This window comes from Kryptolebias marmoratus, linkage group LG24, assembly GCF_001649575.2.
Source record: "Kryptolebias marmoratus isolate JLee-2015 linkage group LG24, ASM164957v2, whole genome shotgun sequence".
In the NCBI taxonomy this organism is placed as follows: Eukaryota; Metazoa; Chordata; class Actinopteri; order Cyprinodontiformes; family Rivulidae; genus Kryptolebias; species Kryptolebias marmoratus.
The window spans coordinates 15,930,483-15,941,297 of NC_051453.1; the positions used below are offsets into that span (position 1 = coordinate 15,930,483).

The 10,815-nt window shown below is 38.5% G+C and overlaps 1 protein-coding gene across 3 annotated transcripts in view; it reads right to left on the minus strand.

The window, feature by feature from the left end:
• il23r (interleukin 23 receptor) overlaps positions 1-7,417 on the minus strand; it is an 18,146-nt gene extending 10,729 nt beyond the window's left edge. Inside the window, exons 1-13 of one of the 3 annotated variants that reach the window (XM_017406836.3) lie at positions 7,293-7,417; positions 6,238-6,559; positions 5,871-5,991; positions 5,578-5,759; positions 4,437-4,560; positions 4,179-4,345; positions 3,701-3,837; positions 3,436-3,619; positions 3,274-3,356; positions 2,731-2,926; positions 2,462-2,644; positions 1,125-1,223; positions 864-1,019 (exon numbers count right to left, since the gene is read on the minus strand). In XM_017406836.3, coding sequence (XP_017262325.1) covers positions 864-1,019; positions 1,125-1,223; positions 2,462-2,644; positions 2,731-2,926; positions 3,274-3,356; positions 3,436-3,619; positions 3,701-3,837; positions 4,179-4,345; positions 4,437-4,560; positions 5,578-5,759; positions 5,871-5,991; positions 6,238-6,298 — 1,693 coding nt within the window. In that variant the 5' untranslated portion in view covers positions 6,299-6,559; positions 7,293-7,417. Of the gene's footprint in view, positions 1-863; positions 1,020-1,124; positions 1,224-2,461; positions 2,645-2,730; positions 2,927-3,273; positions 3,357-3,435; positions 3,620-3,700; positions 3,838-4,178; positions 4,346-4,436; positions 4,561-5,577; positions 5,760-5,870; positions 5,992-6,237; positions 6,560-6,738; positions 7,088-7,292 lie in introns of those variants that run through there. The other 2 variants (XM_017406839.3, XM_017406835.3) reach the window with 2 other exon arrangements.
• Between the last annotated feature and the right edge of the window lie 3,398 nt (positions 7,418-10,815).

Consider the following 10,815-nt stretch of genomic DNA (forward strand, 5'->3'; position numbering starts at 1 on the left):
GTCCCCTCAGCAAAACTAAATATGTCACTAACAAACATTAAACGTAAATGGTTAAAGACATTAGCCAGACTGTGGAAAATCAGGCTATATAAACCATTATATTGGCGACATGCAGTGGTACGGCAACAGGCAAGGGCCAATTGCATGTATCAACCCAGTTTATGATGGATTGCGCAATCAGAGGTGAAGCTCGGCTTGCTGCTGCCACACCTCGCGTTTCACCCTCATATTTGAACAGGAAATATGCAATTTCAGCGATTTTGACTATAAAAATGCGATTTGGACCATAAAAATGTTTGAAAATTACTCATACATAAAGATCAGTGGACAAATATTACTAATCATTTTATGTTATGATTTTTTTTTTCTTGTCATGATGACAGGGGAGGCTCTGCCTCACCTGCCTCCCCTGACTGCACGTCCCTGGTACACCCTAAACCTTCATTTTTATTATCAGGAACAAGTTTAAGTTTTTTAAATCTGTTAAGAGTGTATAAACTAAACAAGCCCTGTTTAAAGAGCATGAATATGATGCTGTATTAGTCCCACATTTACATGTTATTTCATTTATCTTATGGGTTTTTTGACTACTTCTGTCAAACTTCTGGTATATATCATTTGATTTGGAAATACAGAGGAAAAAATGTCACTTCTTGGGTAAATTTAGGCCATGGTGTTGCTTTAAAGTTTGAAAGTTAAGATTTGAAGAAATTCTGAGTTAAACACTTTTTTGTTGTTTTTAGACTGTTAAACCACACAGCATGCAGTGGTTCTTTTGAAACATATTAAACAAATGAGCAAACCTGACAGGAGAGTAAAAATGCTCATTTCGTTTATATTTATGATGATATTAAAGTGGTCACCGCTGTGCTCTGTGCTGCTGGAGTCCAGGGTGTGCAGGTAGATGGTGTACTTTGTGATGAAGCCTCTTTGCTGGTCCACAGGGAGCTCGTCCCACTGGACCAGGACCCGCCTGGACTCATGGAGCCGGACGAACAGGGTGGGACCAGAGACAGGCTCTGAGGCACACAGACAGAAAAGAACTGGTTCAAACCTCCACTGATTTTATAAAGGTGGTGTTACTACTGTATAAAGAAGAAAGAAGTGGAGTTCATCCATCTTACTCTCTTCTTTGGAGTAAATCAGGCTGGATGTTGGAGCGCTCACGCCTCTGGTGGTCACAGCATACAAGGAGACATTATACCTCACACCTGCAGTCAAACCTGAAAAGTATTAGAAATAAATTAAACTAGTTGTGTTATAATTAGGTAAACTAAGAATATGATACAGTTTTTACTTCCTGGACAACCTGCGGTTTGAATAAAGAGCAAAAAAGTGAAATATAATAAAACGCCACAAGAGGGCACTGTTTAGTCTTTAGTTGAAACCCAAACAGTTTTTTTTGAAATTTCTTTTTCTTCTCTAATGTCACAGTTTATTTCAGGTCATATTCCTCCCACTCAGGTCACAATAAAATGAACTTATGACCTTTTAAAGTTCATCTGAATGCAACATTTTTTTTGTGTGTTTTAACCTCAGGAAAGATAATAAATAAATAAACAAATAAATAAATACTCCAGAAAAGAATTCAAGCATCAAATAAACAAAAATTGTTTTATAGTGAAAATAAAAACTTTAACAAAACATTTCCTTTACTTTAAAACACACTTAGATGTTTTTTACACTTACCCCCAGCTATTACATTACAATTATTTGTTATATTCATTAAGACACTAATCCTTTGTTGATTTTAAGGCTTGTACATAAAGTCATAAAGTCGATCAATTTACTTAATTATTAAACTAATAGTGGATTTGTTGTGAACCTCAGGGTTGACAAAGTTAAAAAACAAAACAAATTTTAATTTGTTTATTAGGAAATGATTACAAATGGAAACTGTAGTGAGGTATTTAGATCATGAACATTTATTGATTTCAGATTCAAACTTTTAAATTTGATGGTTGTGAAGCTGTGAATTAGCATCATGTGAATCCTTGATACAAACTCTGTCCCAGTTCAGAAAAAACAATTTCCTTGTTTATGAAACGTGTCAGTGGAGGAGAACATTTAGATCTTGGGAGGTACCGTGAACGTAATTCAGTTTTTCTTCATTTAAAGCCTGAATGTTTAGGGTCACAGAGGCTGGAGTCCATCCCTGCTGCCGCTGGGCAGGAGGTGGGTTTAGAGTTATTCACCGGTCCAAGAGACAAACCAAACATGCCTCTTACACTTTACCACATTTTCAACAAAACCCAAAACACACAGGACGGTTTAACACGGCTGGCACGAAAAACTAAATGTTTTGCTTTAGTTCATGGATTAAAAGTCAAACTTTTACATTATTTGTGTCATTTTTGCATTTCTGTTCTGCAGTAATAAACTTTATTTTATGTTTTTTTGTCTGATTTTGTGTGATGAAAGAGGACACGTTGCTTTCCTTGTGACTGAATGATAATCATACCTGAGACCGATGTGTTTCTTAGGTCTTTGCCCAGCTTTTTCCACTGCAGTTCTCCTGCAGGCACACTGTCCCACTCGACCACAAAGTGCAACAATTCTTCCCCAAACGTTTGAGCCCAGGAGACGAGCACAGAGCTGCCAGCAGCTGCAGGAGTCAACGCTCGCAGGACGGGCACTGAAACACCTGAACAATGAAGACATTTCAGTGTTTGAAACAGAATTCAAAATGTAAAGCACATTTTTGATCACTGCGTTATGATATCAGTTTACCTGCATGTCTGAGGTCCACATTAGCAGGAGGAGACGTCCCATATGAAGTGACTGCAACGACACTCAGCGCCTGAACCTCCGCTGGTACCTGAACTGAACACTGGCTGGAAGCAGCAGCACAGATCTCCTCATGGTCGTTACCCAGAAGGACTTTATATTGCAGCAGATCACCACTGTAATCCTCTGGAGGCAGAGGCTGTACGAAAGAGATCCTTACATTGCATGTTGTTTATACAATAAATATTTATTTATTTTATTTAACCTAGAGGACTGGTTTCATTCTTCATAAAATCCAAATACCAAGAAGTCTAAATCTTGTTTCATCGAAACACAAACGTTTTAGCATTTTTTTACCATCCTGTGCTAGCAATCAGACAAATAAGTGCATTTCTGTTGCATTTTTTGAGTGAAGTAAAAGTAAAAAACATGCATAACCAGCTGGAGAGTGTGTGATTTCTTTTGGTTATTTAGCTGTCTGTAATCTGCACCTCACAAAAGTACTTTGTGTGCTATAATATGTTTATTACTAGAAAAAAAAAGTACCTTCCATAAAACGGTAACTTTCTTTAGCCCATTTAAAGTACGGCCTGCTAAGATCCTCCACACATAAAGCTGCTGAGATGGACCTGAAGATGAGACAGACCACATATTTGTAACGAGCATTAAAAAAAAAAACTCTCTGACCATCTCTGTCCCATCACTCGCCTCTTCCAGGACTCATCTTCCTCAGGGACGGGCTCCATCTGCTGCAGCGAGATCTGGAGGTCCACGTGGTTTTAAAGCCGGATGTTGAGCCACACGTTCGGATCTGGAGCTCGTATCCAGTCAGGGGCCTCAGGTTGTTCACCTGCATTAGTCCCTCACTGAGCTCTGCTCCGTCTCTCAGTTCCTGAAAGCATCAGGAGAATTTTGCCACCGCCTGATAAAGTCGGATGTTGAGAATAAAGTGGATGCTCTGAGATCATTTTACCCAGGAGTTGTTATTTGCACGCAGCCTGATTTGGGGTCTGAGACGCACCGAAGACTCTGAGGTTTCCCAGCGCAGCGTGGCAGAAGCAAAACTGTTTCCAAAGTCCATCTGAACTATATGAGGGGTCTCTGGTATTACTGCAACACAAAGGAACACAGAAGTAATGCGCACACGCAGCTGGTGAGGTCTCCAAAAACAATCTTCACAACAAGTGTGTGATAAAGTTAGGTCTGCTGAGTAAGCTCAACATGTTCATTCAAACAGTGACTGAAGGGGGAGAAGTGAGGAAACCTTTCCCCTTAAGAGATAAATTACATCAGCAGAAACCCAACTGGAAGTCAAATTAGTCAAACTGAGCAGAACAACAACTGAATAAGGACATGGCAGGATGACTGACTTATTTAGAAACTTGAACATTCTGGTAAAATTAAAAAAAAATGCAAATGTGCTTGTGTAGATGCACCCTCCACAGTGTTACCTAAATCCTTGATGCAAAAGATATAAGGATCGGATTGTGATGCTCCAAAGTGGTTGTAAGCAGTGACCACAAACAGGTATTTAGTGTTTTCATCCAATATTTCTCGAGGTAAGATGACTTTGTCACCATTTTTGGTGTGATCTGAATGGATCTGTGTCCCATTCGCCCTATGAAAAAGAAAGAAATAGGTCAAAAGCAAGTCTTGATATGAGGTCAAACAGAAATAACTAAACAAGAATCAAAAGTGAAACACATTACCTGCAGAGTGAGACGTTGTAGAAAGTGAATATGTGGGTTTCCTGTCCTCTCTCCCAGGAGCAGTCTATCAGATCTGAGTGCTGTGTTGTTTCACAGCTAACATTTACAGGTTTGTCAGGAGGAACTTCAATGACACAAAATGGAAAACAAAGTTTTTTTTTTTTTTTTTTTTTACAGTTGTAGAGATTGAAAACCTTTCTGACACATTATTCTTCCCAAGGTTTTTGGTTCCTTGATTGCAACATTTTGCTATTGCCTAAAATTTTGATACTTTCCTGCCTTTTGAATTCAGTTTCCCTTCAAGCTTCAGTACATCTGCTCAGCATACAGAAACTTAAAACTGAATATTAGTCAACTTTATTTAACTGGTAGCATAATTACCACCCCAAAAAAAGCCTATAATTACCACAAAACTGTCTTTGATCAACTACAAATATTTCCATTTGTCAAATCTTTAAAAACAATGGAGCAGATTGGAAATTTCCCTGTGCCCTTGTTTTAAGATGTTAGAGCCCACACTTTAGAGATTTGCCAGTAAATGTGTGGTGGACTTACACTACCCTATTTAGATGCATACTCCCACTTATGGATATCAGTCATCAGTCATAAATATTTGTCACATTTTAGCCCAAAACAGCATTTTCTGATTAAAAGAGAACCACACCCATGAGAGGCAATGGATTGATGACCTGAGCAAAATGAAAGTCAGTAGGTACAGTTTTTAAAAAAACAACTCCAGACTCAAACACTACATAGCAGTTCATTCATAGACTATTTTATCAACCTTAACATCACTGACAGCTTCGTATTACATTGCCATTCAGCCAGAAATACTCTATTCCTGCCAGGAGTGACCCAGTCTACACTGGAAATGTGAGAGCTAGCTGCTGCTGCCACTATTATCACAAGTAAGAGTAAATAATCACATTACACAGTGAAGGCTAAAGGTTTGTAAAGTCATTTTATGGTCGGTTTCTCCAAACTGAGGCTGTTCAAAGAGCTACCTACAGCAGGTAAGATATTGATTGCTCCTAACCTTCCCACAGAACTCCACTTTAGAAGATCTAAACTACTCTTTTAACATAAGAGCAAACAGACTGAAGCAGTGTTTTGTAGTTACTTTACAGTAAAATGTACATACGTCCAGCTCGTAGATCCTTTCCATTCACAACGTTTAGAGCTGACAGCTGATTGCGCCTCATCTTGCAGACCACTGAGGACCGAGGCACCGAAACACGGGGCAGGTAGAACATCTTTGTGGTGCAGTTGATTCTTTTGGACGGAATTACATTCCTGCCGTTCAGCTCCAGAGTTATTTTGTAGCTGAAAGTCAGTAAGAAAGCTGCAAATGAACCAAACCTTTCAAAGCACCTTCCACACAGGAAGAAGAGAACAAAACAGCATTTTGTGGTGTATATTGTGTTAAGTTTATACCTCCATTCACATTCACTGATGTGGCAGTACACCGTCAGGTTTGAGCCCAGGAGAAAGAGCGCAGCTGGTTCGACTGTCAGGGTGCCGAGGGGGATGAAGCACTCGCAGTCAGCAGGGCAACCTATCAGGAAGAGAGGAACATGAGACTAAGTTTGATGATAAAAAACCAGAAGTGTCCAAGACAGCATGACAAACCAACTTCTAACTGAGCTGAAACAGACATTTTTTCGGACTATTAGACTGCTTGTCTAAAAGCAGAGCAAACTGTGACAGCAGCACAAGTTAAAACTCAAAACCACAGCAACGATGATCAGGACTGAATAATATTTTAAACAAAAACAAACAGTTATGAGCTGTATTAACTCACCCTGGAAGGACAAAGTGAGAAACAAGATCATGTGTCTCCAAACGGTTAGCGAGAGATTCATCTCAGCTCATCTCTGTCAGACTGGAGGAGCCCATTCAGCAGCTGGTAACAAACTGTGCTGTCACTTTAAACGGCACATGGTTTCTTCATCATGAACCGGGGAAAGTTTTGTTCTTAAAATAATAGATGCCGCCATGTCCATCAGTGTCCAGGAGCAGAGCAGGGTGCTGGCCGACATGAGGAGGAGCGGTTTAGTTGATCTTCTCACCTTTTTCACTGCAGGTTTTCCTGTTAGTAACCTTTCCAAAAGTGCAGGCGTCCTCTGACACATTCACCAAGTCAGACATAAAAAAAAAAAAATACCACAATATTTTTCTATGAGTAAAACCAGACCGAGGTCATGAGGTTTAGACAGTCTTCAACAAATCTAAGCTTCAAGAATACTGAAGAGTTCCAGTCATTTTACATCAGACCCTTTAAACCAACTTGGATAAAACTCACCAGAATGCCAACATTTCAAGGTTTTCTTATCAAGATACAAGTCAGTGATGCCCTCACCAAGGTTCTGCTGCTTGCTTTGTGACATGCTTCTGTCTGAAGTGATCTGTGTCATGTAAGTCATGCATCTTAAAGAGGCCACTAACCTAGTTTAGTGGCGAAGCAGAAACTTTGAACATTTGTCTCAGTACTTGTGCGCCCTACTTTTATTGCCTGTTTTGCATCACCACAAAGGTTCAGTTGACATAAAACCATAACTTTGCTGAGCACCTGCTCCTATGAACACGCTGCTGTTTGCAGATGATCAACCGAAATGTTCAGCTTAGATTTTAGGTTGAAAAATATGCTGACCAAAGCTCCACCGCAACCCGGTTAATTCAGTTTCCACCAGGTTTTAGGCTTTTTTTTTTTCTTACAGTAATTCTTAAATGTGCTGATGCACTGAGCGAAAAGTCAAACATCACTTCAAATACTTAAAAGTATAACCCAGTTTAGTTTCTCCAAAAACAAGTTTTCTTTTATCTAAAAAGAACTTGAATGAAGTAAAACATACTTACATTCTAACAGGTTTCACTGAACTGAGCGATTTTATTGATCCGAATGGGTTTGTTGCTCGTGTTTTTAGCTCCTCAAAACGCCAGAATGTCAGTTGTTTGAGAAAAAGTGTATCTTTATTGAGCTTCACTTGTTTTTGCTTTTTTTCTTACATTAGTTACTTTCCATCTCTAACCTCAGCAGCTTCAACGGGAAAACCCAGAGATGTAACAGAATGCATGCTTGTAAAGATGAAAAAGACCTCAAGATTGTGGGGTGCTAGATTTCAGAATTATAAGTTTTTCATGTTAAAAAACAACAGTGTTTACAGGAAGCGAATAAAACATGAAAGCTCTGTGTTTAGTTTTGTATGTGCTTCATGAATAGGAGATATATTACTTTAGGAGTTCTAGGGGTCATGGTTAGGGTTAGGGTCTCCTCAGGGTTTGAGGTCTTAGGGCCATTTGGCCCCGGGCTAGGCTTAGGGTCTCCTCAGGGTTTAATTGACTGAGGTTACCTGATCTTTGCTAACAGAGAGACAAACAAACCAACGGACACAACCGGAAACAGAAGGGTCACATGTAGCAGCAGAGATAAGGTTTTAACAAAGGGGTTACCTATGACCTTGACCTTTGACCCCATGAACCTTGAAATCTGCAGGCAACATCTTTGACTCATGAGGAGTCCAGCTGTGCAGTTTGACATTACACTATTGCAGAGTTAAAGCGCTAGGTCAACTATAATGTTGACCTTTGACCCCATGACCTTAAAATGAACAGTGATTACCCTTGACCTAAGAGATGTCCAACTGTACAGTTTAACATTTCTGTTATACAGCTGCAGTGTTAGATCATTTGTGACCTTGACCTTTGACTGGATCACTACCAAACTTTAACCACTTATTTCTTATACCATGTTTTAACGTTTCCTGAAAATGTCATGAAAATCCTTTGATAACTTTTTGAATAATCTTGTTCCCCATCAGACAGACACTACCGAAAACACAACCTTCTTCGCAGAGTTAATACAAAGTCAAATGATAAAAACTGGATACTCAGATGATTCCTTTGCTTTGCCGTTTTAAAAAGCTGTTATAGAAAATGATTTTTTAAATGACAAAGCCAAAATAAATAGTAAAAGCCAAGATGTGTGTTATAGCCTTTTATAATCAGTTATTTACCTAAATTGTAAGGGCAGAAATTTTGTTTTAGTGTTGGCAGGACAAAAACAAAAATAAAAAACTGAATTTTTCAGGAGGAAATGCTGAGGAGATGAGTAATGAGACATAAGGGTCACACAAATAGTTACTGGATTTTTAATTGGAAAGATAAAAGCCATTGTTATAATAAATGACAAAATGTCTTCAAATGTTAGTCATTTTGATTCCTGATATTAGAGTCACTAGTCAGACTGTTAGAAACAAAATGTTTTCATCTTTTTTGCAATCTTCGTCATCATGTGTGGCAACTTTGGGTGAAAACAAGTCCACCACATCCTCTTCTGCAGTGATAATCAGGGTCAGATCGTCGTGTTATTTCCTGCTTTGCCCACAGACTGAATCTAACAAAGTGCTCCTATGGTGAAAATCCATTTAAGGCGTGTTCTTCATGCAAAGACCAAACAAATAACGCATTAAAAATCATCCTGTCACCAACAAATAGTGATGATCTGAAAGATCAATGCAACAAAATCCTTGTTTTACACAAATACCAAACGTTAAAAATTAAAACAAGAAAAAGAAAAGTGCATTACTTTTATCAGTAACCTACTTAACAGGGAAGTTTTGCATTGTTTATATTAGAAATTCATTTTCAAAATTTCCTAAAGTGGTGTAGCTTTAAAGGTTTCACCATTTTATCATTTGACTTATTGCATTAGAGTTCACATCAAATAACAAGCATGTGTTCATTTTTTTAAAACAACTTAGAAATATCACTTTTTATGTCACATTCTTTTAAACAGCACTGACTTGCATTGAGAATTATAATCATTAAAAATATTAAAACGCAAGTTGAACACAGTGTTTGGTTGCAGCGCAGAGTTAAAGGCCTATTATTCCTTAAAGGAATACTGCCCACCACCTTTCATGCCAGAAATTTAGACGAAAATCATCTTTTTATACACAGTTATAATCATTTTGGTCAAACCTTGATAATAAGGTTATGCAAGATTTTGCAAGATGTATTAGCTATGTGCTGTTCATGATTCTCAGCTACTACCACTCCTATTTTTAGCTCAGTATCTGCAAAAAAATGACATAGTTATAGCCATGTTTTTTTTTTTTTTTTTTAGTAAGGTTGGTAACAAGCAAACTCGTTCATAATCAAACCTGCTGCGTGTCAGCACTTCCGCACCATTTCTGGCTACATAATACTCCAGTACCATCAAGGCTAACATACTGTAAGTGATAATATTCAAGTATAGTTTGTTTATTAACACAAAATGAACAAGCAAAATTACAAAAAGAACCATAATAAAACCTGCTGTAACAAAAACAAATGCTGCTTTTGATGCCTGACCTCTTCATAGAAGAAATTCTGGGCTGTCGTAGATTTTCTCCAGTCAGTAAAGACTGAACAAGCTTGGATTGTTGTTCTGAAAACATCTTCTTTTTATCTTTTAAACACACTTGAACAAACGGAGAATCTCCTCCTTCAAACACTTGCCCCTCCAGCTGGTGTTGAAGCGTCTGAGTATCCGCCTCACAGTCTTGTCAGACTGAAAGATTTATTGTGTTCTGTGTTGTTTTCTACCAACAGTGCAAATGGCAGAAAAATGTGCAGTGCTAAAAACGGATTTCATAGAAGTAAAGATTAGAGAAAACAGAGACAACTTTTTCTCCTCATCACCACAGGTTTGCTTCTGTTAGCTTTGGTCTTTTTATATTTTTATTCAGAACACGTTCTCACATCTGTCTCTTGTGTCTCTGTTTCTGATGTCAGAATTTAGTGCTTTTGCACCCTGGACCTGTTTGGTGTTAAGTGAAACCATCAGTGGGGTGCTTTATGTGGTCTACAAACTGCACAAACAAGGTGTGAGTAATTTCTTCCTGCCTGCATCTCTTGGAAGCATGACCTTTCATTGTCGACAGCCCCTCACTCATCAGTCTGATGATGAAAGGAAACGTGTGTGGGATGTGCAGCTCCTGTTAATCATTTACAAACCACAAAGACAGACATTTTGTCCTGTTTTCTAAGGGTCTGTTCCGATTCAGTCAGCTGGACCTATGACCCGAGCCGAGAGGCAAAGGAGGGACGTTGGGATTGTTTTGGAGTTGAAAGTATTGTATTGCTGAAAACACTTCTGCATTGTATTCACAGTACAGTTGTGGTGGATCTCTTCTGCACCAAGAACAACTGCAATCTATTTCTATATTCTATATGTTTTGAAATTTGGAAATATTGTTGATTTGGAGGATGAGGTGGTGGTCAGCTAGTTAAAGTGAATGAAATAATGAACTGAATGAGCAACAAAATCTTCAAAATATAAAGGAGAGAGATGACGGTGCTGTAACCTGGACACTGAATCTGATTCAAATCATCTTTA